General features: G+C 42.2%; 1 protein-coding gene across 1 annotated transcript in view; it reads left to right on the forward strand.

Moving 5' to 3' along the window:
* The window catches only part of HEPHL1 (hephaestin like 1), a 39,368-nt gene extending 17,690 nt beyond the window's left edge, over positions 1 to 21,678 (forward strand). Inside the window, exons 10-20 of the mRNA XM_056858354.1 lie at positions 4,430 to 4,580; positions 5,640 to 5,852; positions 7,541 to 7,751; positions 9,700 to 9,839; positions 11,593 to 11,724; positions 12,969 to 13,075; positions 14,388 to 14,610; positions 15,577 to 15,716; positions 17,389 to 17,548; positions 21,215 to 21,277; positions 21,476 to 21,678. Coding sequence (XP_056714332.1) covers positions 4,430 to 4,580; positions 5,640 to 5,852; positions 7,541 to 7,751; positions 9,700 to 9,839; positions 11,593 to 11,724; positions 12,969 to 13,075; positions 14,388 to 14,610; positions 15,577 to 15,716; positions 17,389 to 17,548; positions 21,215 to 21,277; positions 21,476 to 21,678 — 1,743 coding nt within the window. The remainder of the gene's footprint in view (positions 1 to 4,429; positions 4,581 to 5,639; positions 5,853 to 7,540; positions 7,752 to 9,699; positions 9,840 to 11,592; positions 11,725 to 12,968; positions 13,076 to 14,387; positions 14,611 to 15,576; positions 15,717 to 17,388; positions 17,549 to 21,214; positions 21,278 to 21,475) is intronic.
* The last annotated feature ends 746 nt before the right edge of the window (positions 21,679 to 22,424 follow it).

The raw sequence follows: 22,424 nt of genomic DNA on the forward strand, positions 1-22,424 counted from the left end.
CCTTGAAAAGTCTTTATTTTTATTTGTAATCCAAGTGCCCAAATATTTCACTTTGGTTGTTTTCTCCCATCCTGAAAGAGATATAAAAATTTTTTGCTCCTTACTTGACAAGTTTTTAAACAATACTTGGGTTTTATCTTGATTGATCTTGACTCCCGAAAGATCACCATATTGCTATAATAGATCTAACAAGAAGTTGATAGATTGATTCGGGTTGTTTAAGATCAACAATAAGTCATCTGCAAATGCTCTCATTTTAAATTCATGTTTGTTTATCTTCAGACCATGAATAGCATCTGTGTCCCGTATTTTACAACATAAAGTTTCTTGGACTAAAATAAAGAGCAGAGGAGAAAGCGGGCAACCTTGTCTAGTTCCTTTCCGTATTTCACAGTTATTGGATATTAACTCATTCACTAAAATTTTGGCTTTCTAGGTCATGTATATAGCATTTATTCCAGTTCAAAATCTATCTCCAAAGTTCAATTTTTCCAAGACTTTTTTCATGTATCCCAAGAAACCATATCGAAAGCTTTTTCCACATCTAAAAAAATAAAAGCATCTTTATGTTGATTATTATGTTCGTAATATTCCATTGCATCAAGTAAAACTCTAAGGTTATCTTTTATCTGTCCTCCAGGAACAAAGCCCGCCTGGTCTTCATGAATTAAATTTCTAATAAATTGTTTAAGTCTACTCGATAATACAGAGGCATAAATTTTATAATCCACATTCAATAGAGGAATGGGCCTGTAATTGGTTACTTTTTCTGTGTTGTTTCCTGTTTTATGAATTAGCGATATAAAAGTATTAGTCCATGTCTCTGGGGAAGATCCCGTATCTAGTATAGTATTGCAGACCACCAGAAAAGGATTTACTAAAAAATCTTTAAATAACTTGTAAAACATAGCCGTAATTCCATCTGGGCCAGGTGTCTTATCCGTTTTTTGTCTTGCTATTGCGCCTTCTAATTCTGCTTTTGTTATTGGAGCATCCATAGTTTTTTGTTGGTCAAAAGATAATTTATTAATATTTATTGATTTTAAATATTTATCCATTTTTTTCTGAAATATTGTCTCTTTGGTACAGTTTTGATAAAAGGATGTAAATTCTTTCTGTATATCAATTGTTGTATAAACTGGACCTTTTGCTGTCTGTATTTTCCCAATGATCTTCCTCTGCACAGTCTCTTAATTGACTAGCCAAAGGTTTGCCTGGGCGATTTGCATGTTCAAAATATCTTTGCTTCACATCTTTCATGTTCTTGTTCATTTCCTCAGTGACCGCTAAATTAAGCTGGTGTTTAACCAGTTTAATCTTTAACAAAATGTCTTTCCTCTGGGAATCTCGGGTTTCTAAAATCAATTGTTGCTCCAAGTTTTGTAACTCCCAGAGTATCTCATTTGTTTGCTGTAGTTGTTTCTTCTTCCATGCGGTATTTTTCTGAATCATAAAGCCCCTTAATACTGCCTTAAAAGCATCCCAAATTATATTTAAATCAGTTTCACCATGTTTATCTCAAAGAAGTCTTTAATTAACGTAAGTAATTCAGATTTTTTTTTTACATCTCTCAAAAGTCTATCATTTAGTGTCCATCTGAATGCTTGTCTGTCATTCCATTCAAAAGAGACCGGATTATGATCTGAGAAAGTTCTTGGTATTATATGTACCTTTCGCAGTTGTGTAAAGATAGACTTACTTGCCCATATCATATCTATATGGGAGTGTGGTTCATGTCTTGCTGAAAAAAAGGTATATTCCCTTGCTGATATATTCATTGTTCTCCAAATGTCTTTAATTTTAAATTCCTCAGTGATTTGAAAAAAAAAATCTTAGGAAGGCAGCTTTCCTTGTCATCTTTAGCTTTTGTCTTTTTATCAATCACAGTGTCTATAACTCCATTGAAATCACCCATTAACAATACCTGTTCTTCAGCATGTTGTAATAGGACATCATGAAGTTGTTTATAAAATTGTGCTTTTCCTTCATTGGGTGCGTAGATCCCTACCACCAATGTCTTTTGACCTAATATTTCAGTTCTAATTATAAGTATTCTGCCTTCCTCATCTTTACATACAAGTTTAGGAGTCCTTGAGGCATGCTTTGGTCTTTGTTTTAGGTGAGGAAATAAAGGCATGTCCCAACGCATTTCTTTCTAAATACTTCTTGTCTTTCTTTGAAATATGAGTTTCTTGCAAACATATTGAATATTTTTGTTTCTGTAGAAATTTAAAAATCCTTCCTCTCTTCACTTTTTCATTTAATCCATTTACATTCCACGAAATTACTTTGACCATTTTGACTGAATTTACATAAGTTTATATTCCTCCTGTTGCTCCTTTTGCCGAGTCCTCTTCTTCTTCTTGAGTTTGGTCTTCTCCTTGGTCTAATGAGAGGTCAGTCAGTTCCTTCCTGTATTTACGCAGAAACTTCCCAACATCTTCCTTCGTTATAATGACACATTTTACTTCTTTATAAGTGAATATAAGTCCTTGAGGTAAAAGCCATCTATATCTTATTCCATTCTTCCTCAGTGTCGTTGTAAAATCCTTAAAAATACTTCTCTTTGTCATCAGATGTCTGGGTATATCCTTGAGAAGTATTAATGGGTTACCTTCCAAAACTATTGGATCTTTTTAATGCAATTGTATGATAGTGTCTTTCATTCTAACATCATAAAAGGAAATCATAACATCTCTTGCCTTTGCCCTTCTCATTCTTGAGGGCAGAGGCATCCTGTAAATTCTGTTGATTGCTCGGTCCACCTCTTGTTCCTCTATATGAAATAGGGAAGTTAGTGCTTTCACCAATGATTCTCTCATGTCACCACAATCTTCAGGAAGATTTCGTATGCGTAAGTTAGATTCCCTCACTATCAAATCCATCATAGCAAGTTGGTCTTTTGTGGCTTCTTGTGTTTGCATTGTTTCTAGCTGTTTTTCATAGTTCTCCACTTTTTTCTTCACTTCTGTTCTTCAGACATTTTCTTGACAGATGCATCCATTGTCTTCATATCTGATTGCAGTGATGTAACTTGTGCCTTTACCTCCTTCACTTCTTTTGTGACAGTATCCAGTTTGACAGCTAGCATCTCTGTCAGCTGATTCATCTGCTTTTCTTTCTGTTTAGACATTTGTTCCATCTGCTTAGTAAAGGCTTCTGTTTGTTTGGCTAAAAGTTCTTGCTTTTTCTTTTCTGTCTTCTCCATTGCTGTATCTATGGAAGATTCTTTACCTTTAGTTAATGCAGGACTGTGCAGTGATCCAGAACGTTGACATTGTCCAGACATAAATTCCGGCAATTTGTTCCCTTATAAACAGACAGAGCTTCAAAATATATTTTCCTTAAGTCAATGTCATTATCTTTAACATCCCAACTGATTCGCCATGGTTGCAAGTATTTTTCACCCTCCAATTAATGTAAAAAGCCGATTTTCAATATTGAAGTATCATAGAGTGGAAGGACGCTCTAGCACAGCACTGGGCAGGAAGTAGGAAGTAATCGCAGACCTTCTGCCGTCTCCTCTCTGTAGTCAAAGGGTGCAGGACGTATTTACCCGTTACACAGGGAAACGCACTTCCGGTCTTACGATGTCGCCTTGATCCCAGTCTTCTCTGCCTTACCGGTCTTCTCTTTCCACCTTCCCTCCGCCTTCCGGTTGTTTTCAATCGGCCGCTATGACCAACAACATAGCTGGAGGACCTTTACATCGGAAGTCGCTGGCGTAAGAGGAGGGACTTCTGCTAACTTCTATCTTCCCCTTCTTTCGCCTCAACTATTAATTGGAGGTTGGGATGTCAATTTCAAGTCCCGATTGTTTTGTCTATCTCCAGGAAAATTTGATAAGTATTCTGCCGTTTTAATTTATTGTTTTTATAGCTTCTAGTTCTACCATGCGGTTGTCTGGGAGGTACGGATTTAGTATATTTTCGTTATTTGATTCTCAGTTGTCTCGTTACCCGGTAAGACAAAAGGGGTCTTTAAGCTCACTCAGATTTCGGAGGGTGGGGTTTTCTTCCAATAATATAGTTGATTAGATGGTAGTAGATAGAGGAGATCGAAGCCTAATTCCAACGAGACATCCGCAGCGAAGTTAAATCCCCTCAAGCCGGCGGGACAACATCTGGGCCTCCGGCAGTCTTAAAAAAGCACTCTTGGAGAGCACAGGAGTCAACACTGCTCTTTTCGGCTGCAGGAGAATTCCTGAAATTCCCGTTCCACTTTTTAGGAGTGGGTAGAGGCGCGTTTTGCATCTCTATCAAGGACGTTTCTAGGTTCTCTCCGGGGAGCTCCCCAGAGAGACATGTGCTTCGGTCAGCAGCTCTACCGGAAGTCGAGTGGACTCTTTTCTGACATGTTTAAAGTTTATAAAAACACACACACCATTTGTTATAACATGTTTTATGTTTATTTATTTTTTTGTCTACAGAAAGGGGTGGACAAAGAATTCTATCTGCTGTTTACCATCTTCGATGAGAATATGAGCCACTATATTGACACAAACATCAATGCGTTTACTGGTGATCCATCTAAGGTTGATAAGGAAGACGAGGATTTCCAGAGATCCAACCAAATGGCCTGTATGTGGGGGGAAATCCAGAGGGCATTTACAGTAGAGGTCTCCATTTAGGGCAGAGCCAAATGTTCCCAATTTACAGCCTAATTCAAAGTGGCAGTGGGGTAGATACACGACGGGCCAGAAATGGCGCAGCCATGCTGCCTCCTGAAAGGCTTCCCAGCCGGGAAAAAGGACATTTACAAGGCATTTTAAAAGAAAACCCATGACACTCACCCATTGACGAGAGCCAGCGTGGACGAGAGCCAGAGTGGTGTAGTGGTTAAGAGCAGTGGTTTGGAGCGGTGGATTCTGATCTGGAGAACCGGGTTTGATTCCCCACTCCTCCACATGAGCGGCGGAGGCTAATCTGGTAAACTGGATTTGTTTCCCCACTCCTTCACGTGAAGCCATCTGGGTGACCTTGGGCTTGTCACACTCTCTCAGCCCCACCCACCTCACAGGATGTCTGTTGTAGGGAGGGGAAGGTGATTGTAAGCCGGTTTGAGTCTCCCTAAAGTGGTAGAGAAAGTCGTTATATAAAAACCAACTTCTTCTTCTATGCCAGCTATTTGTGGGCTGAGGAGGAGTGTTCCAGAAAAGAAAATGGGGGGGGATTGGACTCTATCCAGTACATATTTTCCCATCAAGTTAAACACATTTTGCTGATTTAATGACATCAAATGCATAATTTATAGTGAGCCTGTAAAACTGTACTACTTGTCATATTTATAGAATTTAAAAGTATACATTTATTTATTTGACTTCTACCCCGCCTTTTCCCAACCAAGGTTGGGCTCAAGGTGACTTTGTTTTTGTTTTCTGTAAGAAAAAGTGAAATTATACCCAATACTTGAGAAACTGCTGCACCCTATGCTACAATAGCACATGTATCTTTAAGTTTTTGCCAGTTTCTTCTGCTTCTGCTTCTTCTGCTGCTGCTTCTGCTACTTCTTCTGCTTCTTCTGCTTGCCTCATACCAACAGTGCTTTGAAACACACACACATACACAGGGGCCATTCTTATTTGCAAGTGCAAAATAGGTACAGGACTTTTCACATCCGAATTCCTTTTTCCCTTTCAGCCGTAAACGGGTACCTCTTCGGTAACTTGCCTGGCCTCACGATGTGCAAGGACGACATTGTTTCTTGGCATGCAATTGGACTGGGCGCAGTGGTAAACATGCATGGCATCCATTTCCAAGGGAACACCATTCACTTGGGCAGCAGAAACAGGGATACCCTTGCCTTGTTCCCACACACGTCGATGACGGCGCTGATGCAGCCAGACCGAGTAGGTAGGTTTGAGAAGCTGAATTCCCTTATTTTGTTTCTATGCTGCTGTTTGGGCTCAGGCTCTCCCACCCTTCCTAAAGGGGGTTTGCAATAAAATAACCAATAAAAAAACATAAATCACAGGACATAAGAAACCAAGACCTTATTCTTAAAATATTATTCTGAACAAACCCGGACAATTCTGCCCCCTTGGGTACACCTACCATCCAATGATAACACACTTTGCTCACCCACCCAGCCTCCGTTGCTTAGCTTAGAGGCCTGCGTTTGAAACCACAGCAAGCATACATATAGAACCCCACATTAATTCGCAGAAATAAAACACACAGAGAATACATAGCAAAACATTGCAATTATCCTCACAGTTTTTGCATATCCCTTCAAAGCATCGATTCATCAGGAAGAATCTCTACACCGAACCATCTGGCAAAGTACATCGTACTTTGTACAACGCCTCTATGCCTGCCTGAACTTGTAAACTATCTTAACTTATAATAATAGTTACAGTTTAGGTAGTGTGTTCCAAATGTCCAAGGGCTTCGCAGATAGTATTTCAGTCGTTCTTACAGCAGCCACTTAGGGTTGGCCAATAAGATTAAGGGTGCTTTCACACATCCTAAATAATGCACTTTCAATCCACTTTCAATGCACTTTGCAGCTGGATTTTACTGTGTGAAACAGGAAAATCCACTTGCGAATGATTGTTAAAATGGATTAAAAGTGGATTGAAGGTGCATTATTCAGGATGTGTGAAAGTCAAGTGAATGTTATTCCCCCATTTACACTTAGAGGCTTTCCAGCCATTCAGGAATTCTTCCATCTCCATCTCTTCCTCCCTCCGTAATATTTTTATCCCAGCCTTTCTCGAAAGAGTTCGGGCAAACATACAGAGTTCTCCTCTCCCCGGTTTTTCTTACCTCAACTCTGTGGGGAAGGTCAGGTTGAGCGAGAAAGTGACTGGCTCAGTATGTCCATGTCAGCTTTGTAGCTGAACAGGGGTTTAAACCCAGATCTATCCTCATCCTAGTCTGACATGGGTTTACCAGTCCATGTTGGGGCGAGGAATCCCCCAAAGCCAGGTCCAGTTGCCACTGCCACTCCAAGCGGTGGCAGGAGAAAAACAATAATTAAAAAGATTTATCCTTATAACAAATATATTATTTCCTAAAAATATATCATTGATACATGAGGTTAATACAAGGCGACTTAATTATTAATTACTAATTATAACCATCGCCCTGACCTGGATGGCCCAGGCTAGCCTGATCTCGTCAGATCTCAGAAGCTAAGCAGGGTAAGCCCTGGTTAGTATTTGGATGGGAGACCACCAAGGAATACCAGGGTTGCTGTGTAGAGGAAGGCACTGGCAAAACTACCTCTGTTAGTCTCTTGCTATGAAAACCCCAAAAAGGGGTCGCCATAAGTCAGCTGCGACTTGAAGGCACTTTACACACACACACAATTATAACCATCACTGTTTGACACACCCTAATATTTTATTTCTATATTACTTAGCTATACATTCAAAATACAGTTTCCAATTCTTTAAAAAATCTTCTCTGGGTCTTTTGTTGACAGTGTTCACGAGCTTGGCCATCACCGCATAGTCTGCGAGTTTATCCAACCAATTTCTTAGTAATGGGATACTTTCCCTCTCTCCCTCTCGATAAACATCGTCATTGCCTTTCAGGGACTTTCCAAGTGGTCTGCAGAACCTTTGACCACTTTACTGGCGGGATGAAGCAGCTGTATAAAGTTAAGGCCTGTCACAAGGCTGCTGAAGATGGGAGGTGGTACGGCACCGTCAGAACGCACTACCTTGCTGCAGAAGAAGTGGAATGGGATTATGCTCCTAACAAGTCCTGGGCAGAGAAGGAGAACTCCATGAGCAAAGAGGAGAGGTACCGAAGGTTCGATTTGTGGCCATGCTTTGGGATTCCAAATAGCCCCCTTCTCCTCAGTCCTGATTCTGAGCTGGCTGTATGCACAGGCAATAAGCATTTCAATTCTCAGAATCCAGTGAAAGAAGTTCAATCAATCAATCAAGTTTTATTTCGATACAAAATCAGCTCTGGATAAAAATCAAAGTTAGGTTAAAATAATAAAATAAAATAATAAAAGTTGATGATTCTGGGAGGGATGATTTGAAGAAGAAGAGGAAAGATCTTCTATGGGGAAAGGTTTTCAATTAGCCATTTATGAATCCCACTAGACCGGAAGCAAAATTTGGCTACTTGAATGGTTATCTCCCGAGAGGAGCCTGCTAAGAGAAGGGAAACTTTAGCTTCTTCCGATCTCCCAGGAAAGTCTGACAATATGGGGAGAATGTACTGTGATCTTATGTCATTGTAGAAGGGACATTGCAGCAGAACATGTTCTATTATGAAATAAGTTATTTGAAAAGCAACTTCAAGAAGATGAGAAACATACGGATGTATGTGCTATCTAGTAACAACCTACTTACAGCAACCCCAGCTAGGGGCTTTCAAGGCAAGTGAGAAGCAGAGGTGCCTTGCCATTGCCTTCCTCTGCAGAGTCTTCCTTGGTGGTCTCCCTTCCAAGTACTGATCCTGCTTAGCTTCTGAGATCTGATGAAATTGGGCTGTGCCTTGCTGCCTTCCCTCCCATCAAGAATGATCCACATCTTTTATACCGCAGTGTTGGATCCTATAAACCTCAAGTAGTGGAGCTTCTCCGACTTCCCCCTGTAATCCCTGAAACCCTCTGCTGAAGATTGTGAAATCCTATTAAATGCCTCGCAGCTCTCGGGATGGCAGCAGGGAGGTAGAAGACTTGGCTCAGTTTGAAATGGGCCTCCCCTTAGCTCTGTCCCAGTACCTCTTTCAGTGCTAAGCCTTATCCCCCCAGAATATGTAAAGTGTGTGGCCCTCACCACCTAAATTAGGTAGATGGAAGATGGTAGGTAGGTAGGTAGGTAGGTAGGTAGGTAGGTAGGTAGATAGATAGATGGACTCGGACGGAGAGAGAGAGAGAGAGTCTGCGTGGTGGTTAAGTGTTGGACTAGGATCTGGGAAACCCAGGTTTGATCCTCATTCTGTCGTAGAAACTTGGTGGGTGACCTTGGGCCAGTCACACACTCTCAGCCTTCACCCTGGCAAAGACCTCCAAGGAACACCAGGGTTGTGATGTGGAGGTAGACAACGGCAAACCACCTGTGAACGTCTCATGCCTTGAAAACCCTACAGGGCCCCATAAGTCAGCTGTGTCTTGACAGCAATGTATATATACATGGCAATTGTCTCCCAGGTCAAATAGTATGGCTTTCCAGAAGACTGTTAAGGCCAGCTACCTCTCACTTTAGAAATTATATAAATTTCACAATAGACCTGTAGAGTGTTCTTAACATCTAATTTGATGGTTCTGAGAGGTAGATTTATTCCTTATTTATAGAGGACTGTGAGAACCAGAGGATGTCAGAGGAATGCAAGGGCAAACCACCTCTGCTTATCTTGTGGATGGGGCCACCACGAGTTGGTTGAGACTCAACAGCTCGTTCTTCTTCATGAACGTCATGGTGCTGTGTTGGATAGGGTTGCCAGCTGGCCTGCAGAAAAAAGTCTTGTCCCTTGAGAAGAGGCTTAATGTGTGGAAATGGGCAGCTGAGGTTTTTTTATGGCATGGAGGTAAATTAAGAGAAAGGATATTTTTCTCTTAGCCAGTTGGCAACCCTACCATAGGAAGAAGAGCCACTTCACCTTCAGACTGTGCATAGTACAGGCCAATATTTACCCATCAAGCTATCTGATGCTTGTTCCTTTCAATGATCCCATTCTTTTTATTCCACTTAAGATTTTGAATCTTAATCTTTCTTCCTTCCTTCCTTTCCAGTTATGGGCATGTGTTTGTGAGCCAAGGTGAAGATCGCATAGGTTCAAAGTACAAGAAGGTGGTTTACAGAGAATACAAAAGCGGGGATTTTACAGAGTACAAAAAGAGGACTGCAAGGGAGCTACATCTACAAATTCTTGGTGAGAAACTTGGATGAGCAACCAAACATTGTAGGAGATCCATTGCCTGAAAACACAAAACAGTGGGGGGGGGGAGGGAGATGGAAGAGATGGTCCTTAGGATGCCTCTACTCCAAATGAACAAAATGTGATTCTAAATCAATGGGCTTTGACTGCAGTACTGCAGCTTTCCACTCTGCGCCTCGGGGTTCTTTTCTGGTCTAGATGCATCCCCTTTTATCAATAGAGAGGCAGCAGGTTGCAAATCAAGCTTCCTACCAGGAGATGGAGCAATATCCCCGTAGAATCTCCTTTATACTGGGGCTATGTGATGATATTGTTGAAGAGATTTTGAAAGAGTAGGGGGAACGTGTGTGTCAAACCAATGTCTCATTAAAAATAGGTCAGGCAACTTTCCATTGAGGCAGGCGTTTGGAGTGAAGGATCCAAGTTTCAAATACTTCTTAATTTAAAAAATTGTGCCCATTCTGAGGTCGAACGTGAAGAATTCTGGATGATTTGGTGATCGGGTGCAAAAATGATCTGATCAAGGCAACATATAGCCGGAGAAGTGCTTCAACCACAGCGGAGGGGTGGGAATCGCGCATTCCTTCCTATGCTATCCACACCCTTGCTTTCATTCTGTTGTTAACAGAGCAGAATGAAGTAGAGGTGTAATTAATCACCAACCTTATAGTTGGTTCTGGTACACTAATGAAACTAATTTGCTGAGAGAGTTTGCCCTGGTTCGAGTCAGTATGACTGGTTAGTCTTCCAGAGATTTTCTGTATCGTCTAGGCAAAAAGGGCCCTGCGAAGACATTCCTTGTATCTAGTATGGTGTCCTCCAAGATGACAGTTTTGCTAGCCCAGCACCAGTGTGGTGTAGTGGTTAAGAGAGGTGGTTTAGAGCAGTGGAGTCTGATCTGGAGAACCGGGTTTGATTCCCCACTCCTCCACATGAGCTGCGGAGGCTAATCTGGTGAACTGGATTTGTTTCCCCACTCCTACACACAAAGCCAGCTGGGTGACCTTGGGCAAGTTACAACTCTCTTAGAGCTCTCTCAGCCCCACCTACCTCACAGGGTGTCTGTTGTGAGGAGGGGGAGGGAAGGTGATTGTAAGCCGGTTTGAGTCTATCTTAAGTGGTAGAGAAAGTCGGCACATAAAAACCAACTCTTCTTCATCTTCCATTTAATTGGGGCAAATCAGTGTTGTCATGATCCACTATTGATAGTTTCAAGTGGGTAGCAGTAGAAGAGCAAGACTAGAGTCCAGTAGCAATTTAGAGACCAGTGAGATTTCTAGAGTATAAGCTTTCGAAAGTCAAAGCTCTTGTTGGTTTCTAAGATGTTACTGGACTTGAATCATGTCCCACTGGTGTTCCATTGAGACAGAAAGAGGTGTTCCCTTAAACCGTGTCTCATTCTTAGCAAAAACAATTTTCTTAGTCCTATTTGGAAGAAGGGGTTCCTAACCTGACTCCTAATTTGAAGGGATTCCAGCTAGGATGTTAGGAAGACATGTTTGCGGTAATACCTACCATACAATTTTGGAGCTGTGGCTCCCATCCGTTATTGATGCTTTTTCCTCCTTCTGGACCCAGACAGGGAGGTAGCATCTTCTGTTCTGCGGACCAGTCATCTGGCTCAGTATACAGCGGTGTCATGAGCCATTGTTTCTTATGGAGTTTTGGGGGTGAAATTGTTTCCATTCATTTCTCGTCTTTTTAACATTGTCGCCTTCCATAACTCATTGTGTGTTTTTTTAATTAGGGCCCCTGATCCGTGCTGAGGTTGGTGACTCGATACTGATTGTGTTTAAGAATAAAGCGAGCAGGCCTTATTCAGTAGCAGCACACGGCGTAGAAGAAGCAGGTGGTATAGAAACACGCATCACTATGCCAGGTAAGGGGTTGGGAGACCATGGTCGTTTATGCATGGGAGTTTTACCTGATGTTCATTGCTGGCTGGACCCACACTTTCCTGTTGGGAATCTATGCATTAGCAGTCTCCAAGCTCAAATCAAGTCCCTGCCCCTTTAAATGCTGCTTTGTAAATGGCTTACTCTGTAGATATTACTGTGAGATAAATTTCCCCCCAAAAAACCCCAATTGCTGAATAAAAAAGCACTTTAAGAACAAAAAACCAAAAAAGGAACAATCTGAAAGGAGGGGGGGGGAATCCAAGCCTCAGTTTTAAAAAGCCTTTCTTCTGCTCCGAAAGAGCTCCAAGGAGGCAGGAAGCATTTGAATCCCCGCCTCTTTACATGCTGCTTTGTAATTGGCTGTGAGAGAAGCCAAGCTTGCATGTCCCATGCTTTGCCTTATGCACAGGGATTTCACCTGGGCTGAGCTCAGGGGAGAGGGAAGAATCAGGTTAACAGAGGAACTGGAAAGTCCAGGATTTGCGAGGGCTGGCAGCGAGGTAATCCCTAATGGATGGAAAACTCATTCATAACTCTAAAGAACAATAGAGACAGACCGGGGGCGAACGTGAGTGAAAGTACCAATGCATAAATGACCTAAATTGCCAGATAAAAAAGACAGCCATGAGCCTTATGTTAAAGGTGAAAGCACAAGGTTTTTAAGCAGGTCTCCCCCTCGCCCCTTTAAAATGTTAATAATAGCAATTAGCAGAACTGTGCCCTGACCTAGATGGCCCAGGTTAGCCTGATCTTGTCAGATCTCAGAAGCTAAGCAAGGTAAGCCCTGATTAGTACTTGCATGGGATACTACAGAAGAATACCAGGGTTGCTATGCAGAGACAGGGGATGGCAAACCATCTCTGCTCTCTCATGCCTCGAGAACCCTATGGGGTTGCCACATCAGTTGCCACTTGACAGCACTTTCCACTGTCACCAGCAAAACTGAATAAGCATTAAACTTCCTGTCCCCTTTTCTGCATAGCCCTGATCTGAAACAGGGCTCTGCGTGCATGTGATTTACCTTTTACATCCTCATAGAAATCTTAGCCATTGCATTCCCAATTTCATAACGATTAGAAACTTCCATTTCCTTTTAACTGAAAGATGCCACATTTGAGTTTTCCCTGCAGGCTTGCATGTACAAATCACAAATTTACTGAACTGAATTTTGGACCAAATTCTGTATCAACTTTCTTGTTCTGTCTTAAACATGTACACTCCTCAGGAGCAATAAGCGTTTACCGATGGAACGTTCCAGAAAGGTCAGGTCCTGGCATCACCGATCCTAATTGTATCACTTGGGTTTACTATTCAACAGTGCATTTTGTAAAGGTAAATGAGAAAATTGGGGCAGGAGGTTTATTTTATGTATAACTTCTCTGGGAACACCCATGGAAACCTTTTAACATGCCCAGTTACAGGTTGGTTGACAACTGCTTTCCTGAGGATAAACTTCAAGGCCTGAGAGACTTATTTGTGTAAACGTGACAGTAGAACTTGTTAGAAAAGCCATACCTGGGTCATGGCTTTCCTGAACAGACTGGAATGGTGTTACACCAAGGACAGGACAAGCATGCAGTAGAGAAGGGAAAACACACATGGAATCTTCATCAACATTTCTCTTGCTGACTCCCCAAGGCCTGAGCACAAGCATTTCTTTAAAAAATATATATGCTTATTTGGTATTCAGGGATATTAGGGAGTCAAGTGGGCCATTGTTTCAGTGAGGGAGGCCAATGTTCAAGACCGTGAGCCAGGCCATTCAGGGTTAAATTGCTTCCTTCAAGGTCTGATTTAGAAGCAGGTTTTCTGATTTGTCTTATTTTCTCCTTCAAGTGTCTTCCATGAATATCTTACTGGCAGGCAGCTCCGTCTCCTATGAAGAAAAAAGAATTGTGCTACAATTATTAGCAGAGCTATACCCTTCTAAATCCATTGAAATCAGGGGGCTTACCAGGGTGCAACTCTGCTTAGGATTGCATTGTAAATAAATGATCTTCTAAAGTCACCCTGAAATGAAATAAATAAATAAAATAAAGCAAAGGCAGGTGTGGTGTAGTGATCAGGAGCCAAGGCCTCACTCTGCCATAAAGTTCACCAGATGATGTTGGGCCAGCTGTTTTCTCCCAGCCTACCTTACAGGGTTGTTGTGAGAATAAAACAGAGGATGGAAGAGGCGTGTATGCTGCTCTGGGCACCTTGGAGGAAGGGCAGGATAAAAATAGAAGAAAACATCTTCAATATCACAGGGTTCCCCCTGCCCACGTGGGCCTATCATTTTAAGTACTTAAAAATTAATTGCAGAAACTACAGATGATGCTATGTAGTTGTTGCCAAGAGCTTCATATACCACAACATTCTTTTAGGTGTCTACTTGATTGTAATGGCCTTTGGCTATACAATAAATCTGTACCTACCTACCTACATTCTTTTAGGGAAAGCTGCCACTGTCACGGTATTGTTTTCCTGTAATCTCTTCACATGTCTTTGTTTTCCAGTTTGACTTTTTCAGTGAAGGTTGCTGTGTAAAAATAAGCATTTGTGTCAGTGCTAAAAGAGATATAATGGTCATTTAATTGTGCAATTTAACAAGATAATATATACGATAATCCCCCCTACTTCCCATTTTTCTTTTTCATTCCAGGATATGAGCAGTGGTTTAATTGGGCCACTTATAATCTGCAGAAAGGGAGTATTAAATGCAGAGGGTTTAAGGAGAGACGTAGATCGTGAGTTTGTTCTTCTGTTCATGGTTTTTGATGAAAATAAGTCCTGGTACTTGAAAGAAAACATTGAAAAATATCTACTCAAGAATCCAAAGAAATTCAATCACACCGATGATTTTATGGAAGGAAACATGATGCATGGTACGTTGTTCACTAGAGGGCATCGAAGGATTGGTTTTTAAAGTATCATTTCGTGAAGCATTGTATTTAGCCTCCCAGCACAACAGATTCACCATTACAAGGCAGCTTTCACAAATCAAAAATGAATCTGTGTATTCAGAACAATCACATTACAGCGCTCTTGGGACTGTATCACTTTAGTCTGTCATGGTGGGAGGATGCATGTTTGACCACTACCTATGTCTAAACAAAATAAAATCTGTGCACTTAGTTACACCTCAAATAGAAATGTACTAGACCTCTTCCACATGGAAATTCCCCCTACCCACCCACTCACCCACCCAAATATCAGGAAACGCAGTAAAGGGAAGTGTCTAGATGACATCATGACCCATCTGGCTCTTCCGCCGCCCCCCGCCTGCACACTGGAGAAAATGTAATACTCGTTTGCTCTGAAGCAACAGCTGCAAGACAGCTGTGAGAAGGGCATTCATCTGGACACTCTGGGTGGAGCCAGCATGGTGTAGTCGTTAAAAGCGGTGGTTAGGAGCGGTGGACTCTAATCTGGAGAACCGGGTTTGATTCCCCATTCCTCCACATGAAGCCAGGTAGGTGACCTTGGGCTAGTCACAGTTCTCTTAGAGCCCTCTCAGCCCCACCTACCTCACAAGGTGTCTGTTGTGGGGAGAGGACGGGAAGGAGATCGTAAGCCGCTTTGATTCTCCTTAAAAGGTAGAAAAAGTTGGCATATAAAAAACAACTCTTCTTTTTTACACCCTGCTTTCCCTGCCAAAATATGCATGCCCAAACCAGCATTTTATACATTTATCAGTAATTAGATGTAAGGTCCTAGTAATGAGTGTAGGGAATAAACAGTTGAGTAAGAGAGGGCATTACAAATAGTGTACTCTTTCTTCTAATGGCAATGAAGTGTTTTGATATAACTGTTAATTCAGTACTGCAAATCTCTCCCTGTAATTATTTCAGCAATCAACGGAAAGATCTATTACAACCTCCCTGGGTTAACCATGAAGGAAGGGGAAGACACAAACTGGTATTTAATAGGGATGGGAAATGAAATTGACCTTCATACTGCCCATTTCCACGGAGAGACCTTCCTCTTCAAGGTTGGTATCATCAAAACAATGCCATTATAAATGAACATTGCAAGAACACAAAAATAGGGTCTGCTGTTTCCCTTGGCCTTGCCGCCGGCCACGTGTAAAAAGAAATTGGAGCATTACGTTCTGCTACTAACAACCTCCCGGTGGTCCCTGGCCCAAAGAGCATCCAGCTGTCCTTGACTAGGGCCAGGGCTTTTTCGGCTGTGGCTCTGGCCGGGTGGAACTCCCGTTCTAATGAGACCAGGGCCCTGGGGAACCTCAAAGTATTCTGCAGGGCTTGTATAATGGAGTTATTCCGGGCTACAGTTGAGGGCAGCTACGGTTTTCCATCACAGCTGGCCTTCCTACCACTCTTCCCCCCTTGTTGCTGTATAGAATCATAGAGTTGGATGGGGCCATACAGGCCATCTAGTCCAACCCTCTGCTCAACGCAGGATCAGCCTAGAACATCCCTGACTAGTGCTTACCCAGCCTCTGCTTAAAGACTGCCAGTGAGGAGCTCACCATCTCCCGAGGTAGCTGATTCCACTGTCGAACAACTCTTACTGTAAAAAAAATGTTCCTAATGTCCAGCCAGTACCTTCCCACCCTCAATTTAAACCCATTATTGTGAGTCCTATCCTCTGTTGCCAACAGGAACAGCTTCCTGCCCTCCTCTAAATGACAGCCCTTCAAATACTGAAACGGTCATAACTAAAATGTGGGGGTTCTGACTCTTTTTCAGGCCCTATAGTGGTCTCTATGCCTCAAAAATGAGTGCCATGTGTTTATTATTTTAATATGAATATTTTTATGGGGCGGTTAAATTGTGTTATGGCTTTATTTTTATGTCATGATTTTCGTGTGTTTTATTGCATTTTATGTATTATGTTCTTAGCTGCCCTGAGCCCAGCTTAGGCCAGGGATTGAGGGCGGGATAAAAATCGAAATAAATAAAATAAATAAACTAGGGAGGGCACTTCGGTGCCTTTGCATTCTGAAATCATTTCAATGATTTCTCTGAAATCATTTCAACTTTGAATTGTTTTGACTGTATCCCAATTCTCCTTGGGAGCTGTTATTTATAAGGCAATCACCTCCTGACCTGGGTAACTCAGGCTAGCCCAATCTTGTCAGATCTCAGAAGCTAAGCAGGGTCAGCCCCGGTCAGTATTTTGTTGGGAGAACACAAAGGAATACCAGAGTCACTACGCAGAGGCAGACAATGGCAAACCCCCTCTGAATGTCTCTTGCCTTGAAAACCCTATAGGATCACCATAAGTTGGAGGCGACTTCACAGTAAAAAAAAAAAAAAAAAAGTATCACAGATCCAATTTGCACGAACAGGGATAATTTCTGCAGGAAGCGCAAGTGTTCGAAGGGATACTGTGTTTATTTGTAACAAACATTTCTATAGCACTTCCAGGGTCCAAAGAGCTTCAAATACATAGGGGCCATTCAGCTTGGTTTGCACCTGGGCTGTTTTCACTTTGCAATCTTGTCCTGGGTGCTTTCTGAATAAACGGCCAGCGCTGTAATCTTCTGAGAGCAGAGAGGTTACAGAAATGTGTCATTGCCCCCCAGCATAGAATTGCTGAGCCTTCTCAAACAGCATCCAGTTTTTACTTATTTGTGATGTCTTTGACTTGCTAGCGGTAGAACTTTCCTTGACAACGCTCTTTATCTCTCGCCACAGACTGAGCATGAACACAGAGGGGATGTGTATGACCTTTTCCCAGGGACCTTTCAGACCGTGGAACTTGTCGCCTGTAATCCTGGGACATGGCTTTTACATTGCCACGTGAATGACCACATCCACGCCGGGATGGAGACGACCTACACCATCTTCAGCTCTGGTAACAATATTTGAAAAGGCTGTTCTGGGATAACAGATGGTAGGCTCACATATTACATACTTTGGGAAGCCACAGGGCCAGAATCAGCGCAGCAAACAGATGGTGATGTAAATTTTTGTAGAAAAAGACCCACAGGTCGAAAAGGGGTTGTTGTTTTTAAGGTTAAGTGTTAAGCAAAGCATCTGGGATCTCTGAAACAGTATGTTGAAAATTGCCTGGTTTGCTTAGCTAGCCATTGCTCACACACAGTAACCACCATCATGTGGAGTGACTTTAAAGTAGCCTCCATGGGGCTACAGAGCTGTACTCCTTCCTGGTACCACTCCTGGTCATACAACAAACTTTGGAGAACACAAGCAAGATTATCCCATTACTTGTAATGACACCTGACCATTCTGTTATTTACTTACTATCTGCAAATGGGCAAAATCAATAGCTACCTATACATACGCCCTCTGTTGTAGCACCCACCTTATAGCATGGGCTACCTGAGGAGGTGAGGAACACACATGAAGCAGCCTTTTATTGAATCACACCATCGGTCCATCAAGGTCAATATTGTCTACTCAGACTGGCAGTGGCTCTCCAGGGTGTCAAGCAGAAGTCTTTCACATCACCTACTGCCCGATCTTTTTAATTGGAGATGCCGGGGAATGAACCCGGGACCTTTTGGGTGCCAAACAGATGCTCTGCCACTGAGCCACGGCTCCCAAGATCCTGGCTTTAGGCAATCTGTGCAAAACGGAATTATTCAAGAGGACTTTTTTGCACAGGTAATGGGGCTGTACTGTAATGTAATGGTTCAGAAAGCTGCATAGGTAATGGGATCGGGATTACTGTATTACTGTACTGCTTCTTATCACTGAAAGTGTCCATCTCTGTGGTTTCTACACCATTTAATGTGTCATGTTTAAATGTTTGTGCTGTGTTTCAAGTTTGTTTTAGCTGTTTTAGATTTCTGCCTGATTCAGATTTCTGAAGTCTAGCCATGGCTCCCGCTGTCACCTTTTCTGGCACCCGCCAAGCTTTTTTAGGAAGTGGGTGAGGCCAGATCGGGTTTTTGCCCGGCAAGGCTTCTGACTGACTCCTGGAGAGTTGATTTTTTTTTAAATGTTGCTTTGGCAGCAGCTGCCACCACAACACAAAGATCTGCACTGTGTTGCTGAAGTTAAGCTGTGGCAATCATCATTTTGTGGATGGCTCCGCCTCCTGCAGCAGCCATTTTGTGGAAGCCATTTTGTTGCTGCGCCCACCATGCCGTGTTAGAATTCCAGATGTTCTCAAAGGCTGAAAAAGGTTGGGCAGTCCTGGTTTATCAGATGTTACATCTTGTTGATTGTATTGACTTACTCTGTGTAACCGCCTTGAGCCTTAGTGAGGCAGATTACAAAAGAAGCCTTTGCTTCTTTTCTTTTTAAATTTTCTGTCGAAGAATGTCCACCCCTTTCTCTACACATCTCCTCTGCTGTTCTTTGGCACTAAAAAAAACAGAGATCAATTTTTGTACGGCAAGACTGTTCTTCCCACAAAAACATTGCATCTGGGCATGATACTATTCTATTGCCACTGAACCAGCGCTGGCATGACCCTAACATTAGGGTGAAATCCAGATGTTTTATCATCTGGGTAAGCTAGTAAATCCCAAGCTATGTGCCAGGGTACACCAGTGAGAGAACAGCTAGTGGGCCATGATTGATTAATTAATTAGTAAAATGTACTTCTGAGTCTAAATTCCTCTCCCACAGAGGCTTCCCTGAGGCATCTGCACACGATTTACCACCCTGGCCATCTCTCCTTCCAGTCTGCTTCTACTAGGCATGATTCTGCCTTGCCTCTCCATCAGATATGCTTGGATCACATGGTGTTCCTAAAGCAAAAAATCTCATCAGAATTATTGGTTTTCAGAGGAGGCTGCCTACTGAGTCTCTGCATGAGTCCCTGCTCTAAATTAGCTTCAGTCAGCAGTCACAACCCATATCAATGCTTCATGAAGTTTGGCTCCTTGGAGGACAGATAATTTAGTCTCAGGGGCTAAATTAAGCACGATGAACTTCTGTTCTCCTTTTCTGTTGTCTCTTAAAAGCAGTTGCGCACCCACCTCTTTTAATTGGTGCTGGGAAAGGTAAGGATCCTTCCCCTTACACCCACATAATTTTCCCAATGTGATTTTTACACACACAAACATGTGCACGTTAGTTGTTTCAATAAGGGAAAGATACAAAGTACCTGGTGGGTTTTTTTTACCCTGCTTGGGTAAATAGCAACTGGGAGAGAAGAGGGGAAGTGGTGGGGCATCTGTTTTGCTTGCGGAAGATCCCCAGTAAAATCCTAGGCATCACCAGTTAAATGGACTGGGTGGGAGGGGCTGTGGCTCAGTGGTAGAGCCTCTGCTTGGCATGCAGAAGCTCCTAGGTTCAATCTCCGGCATCTCCAGTTAAAGGGACCAGGCAAGTAGGTGATGTGAAAGACCTCCACCTGAGAACCTGGAGAGCTGCTGCCGGTCTGAGTGGACAATACTGACTTTGATGGACCAAGGGTCTGATTCATTATAAGGCAGCTTCATGTGTTCATGTGATGTGAAAGATCTCTGTCTGAGACACTGGAGAGCCGCTGCCAGTCTTAATAGACAGTACTGACCTTGATAGATCAATGGTCTGATTCAGTATAGGGCAGCTTCATGTGTTCATGATTTATATGAGGGGGGGGGGAAAGGGTTGTATATCAGGGATGGGAATGTTGAACCAACTTCCACAGAAATGCTGTTCCAATCCAAATCCCCCATTCCCTCCCAACTCCTTTAAATACCAAATTGAAAAGATGGGAGAGTCATGGAACTCTTCACCATCTGATCTAATTAAGTCCTTACCGTAGAAATAAAAGTTTTATAATGAACAAGTGAAGAAGAGTGCCTCCAGTTATAATTCAGAAAATATGTGTGCTTCAGGTTGGTATCAGAATCTTGGTAAACAATGGCATAAGCCTTTCTACAATTAACTTGGCATACTATAATGCCCATAAATCACAGCTGCTCTGAGAATTGCCAACAATTTTCAGTGATCACTGCACCTGAACCACCAACTTAAAAGCCTTTTAAAAATTATGTCATGAATGCACAAATTACATAGGAGAGAAAGGGTTGGCGATCAGGTCGTTTGAGCACAAGAGAGAATGCACTCCGGTTTCTATGCCTGCCAACATCTCTCTCTGTGGCCGATGCCCAAAAAAGCACTATAGCAAAAAGGAACGTGAATTGACTCATTAAAATCAGTTAGTACTTTACTCTGTCAAGCTGCTCGCGACAGAGATGAAAAGTAAGACGTATCACAAAATGAGACAGTTGAATCGTTTTTCTGAAGACACAGAATATGAACCTGGAGACAGAATCTGATGGGTCTCTTCTCCTGAGAATACGCACTATCCTTATAGGAAAGTTCTCATTTCTAAACCTCACAGCTATATGGACCAAATGTCAAGGGGATCTCGGTGGGTCTAATCCACTTCTTCAAGACAACTCATGGTTTACCAGCATGTGGTAATAAATGCAAATAGATGCAGAATACGTGCATCCACCATTCATAATGAAGATTTCTGCTTAGATTCGCTGAGAGCAGAGTGTTAAAATACTGTGTATTAATAATGCACTAATTTCCCTCCCTCTTTTCTCAGATCATGGGGACACAACCACAACATACAATACATCCACTGTCCTTGGTGGGACTGGTGTTCAAGGTATGATGTTGGGTTTTTATGTGGGGGCAGACCTAGTTGAATATATGAGTACAAAGCATATGTTTGCAAATGCAAGTTTCTTCACTTTTGTCCAGTACATTTTCAGCCATCTAAAAACTTGTAATGTGTGAAACAGCTCTTAATAGTGTTCCTGTTTTACTGGAATGAATTCTCACACAAGCCTCTCTCGTTCAACAGATAATGGCAGAGGAAGAATAGATTTTTTGGGAAAATCTCTGAACCTAGAAGAAGCAAGCTTGGTTTTGAACACTCTTTTTGCCACTGGACTTGTTCTTCTGGCTACCCTCCTAATCCTTATGGTCTTTATTGCTTGCCAGAAAAAAAAGACCCAATATATAGCAGTCGGACAGAAATGTGATCTTCCAATGGAATCTTTATAATCAGGCATTTGACTTTACAGAGGTTTTCATTCAATGTGCCCTATTACATTGTCGGTATACCTTGCAATAAGCCAAAAAGGAAAAAGTGATACATTTACAGATAGAAACTAGAGATGCCTGCTTAAGTGAGTTGAATTTAGGGAGACCTGTCCCTGGGAATCCATTTCGGACTAAGATGCAGGATAAGTGGAACAAAAAAAAAATGGTTCCGAGATGGGCCTTGTGTGGCTCCAGATTCATTCCAGAGAACATATTCTCCAGGCAACTTCACAACAACTGTAAGTTAATTGCTTAACTAAAACTCAAAAGTCCTTCAATTTTGTTGCCAAGATAATAATCCCAAATCAGACATCCATACAAGAAAATCTATCAGTAAATAGACCAAAATTTCAGTTTTGCAGCTGGCGACGATTTTCCTGTTTGCAAGTGCTATATAAAAAATCTGTTTAGACACTTGCTGTACACAGTCACCAACCTAATGAAGTGGGAAAAACCTATAATAGCTCAGCTATCGCCAAATCCTAATAAAACCAGTGTGGTATAGTGGTTAGAGTGTTGTGCTAGGGTCTGGAAACCCACGTTCTAATCCCCGCCCTGCCACGGAAGCTTACTGGCTGATCTTGGACCAGTCACAGACTCTCAGCCTAACCTACCTCACAGGGGTGTTGTGAGGATAAATGGAGGAGGGAAGAATGTTGTAAGCCACTTTGGGTCCCCATTGGGGAGAAAAATGGGGTATAAATAAA

The sequence above is a fragment of the Euleptes europaea genome, chromosome 12 (assembly GCF_029931775.1).
Source record: "Euleptes europaea isolate rEulEur1 chromosome 12, rEulEur1.hap1, whole genome shotgun sequence".
NCBI lineage: Eukaryota > Metazoa > Chordata > Lepidosauria > Squamata > Sphaerodactylidae > Euleptes > Euleptes europaea.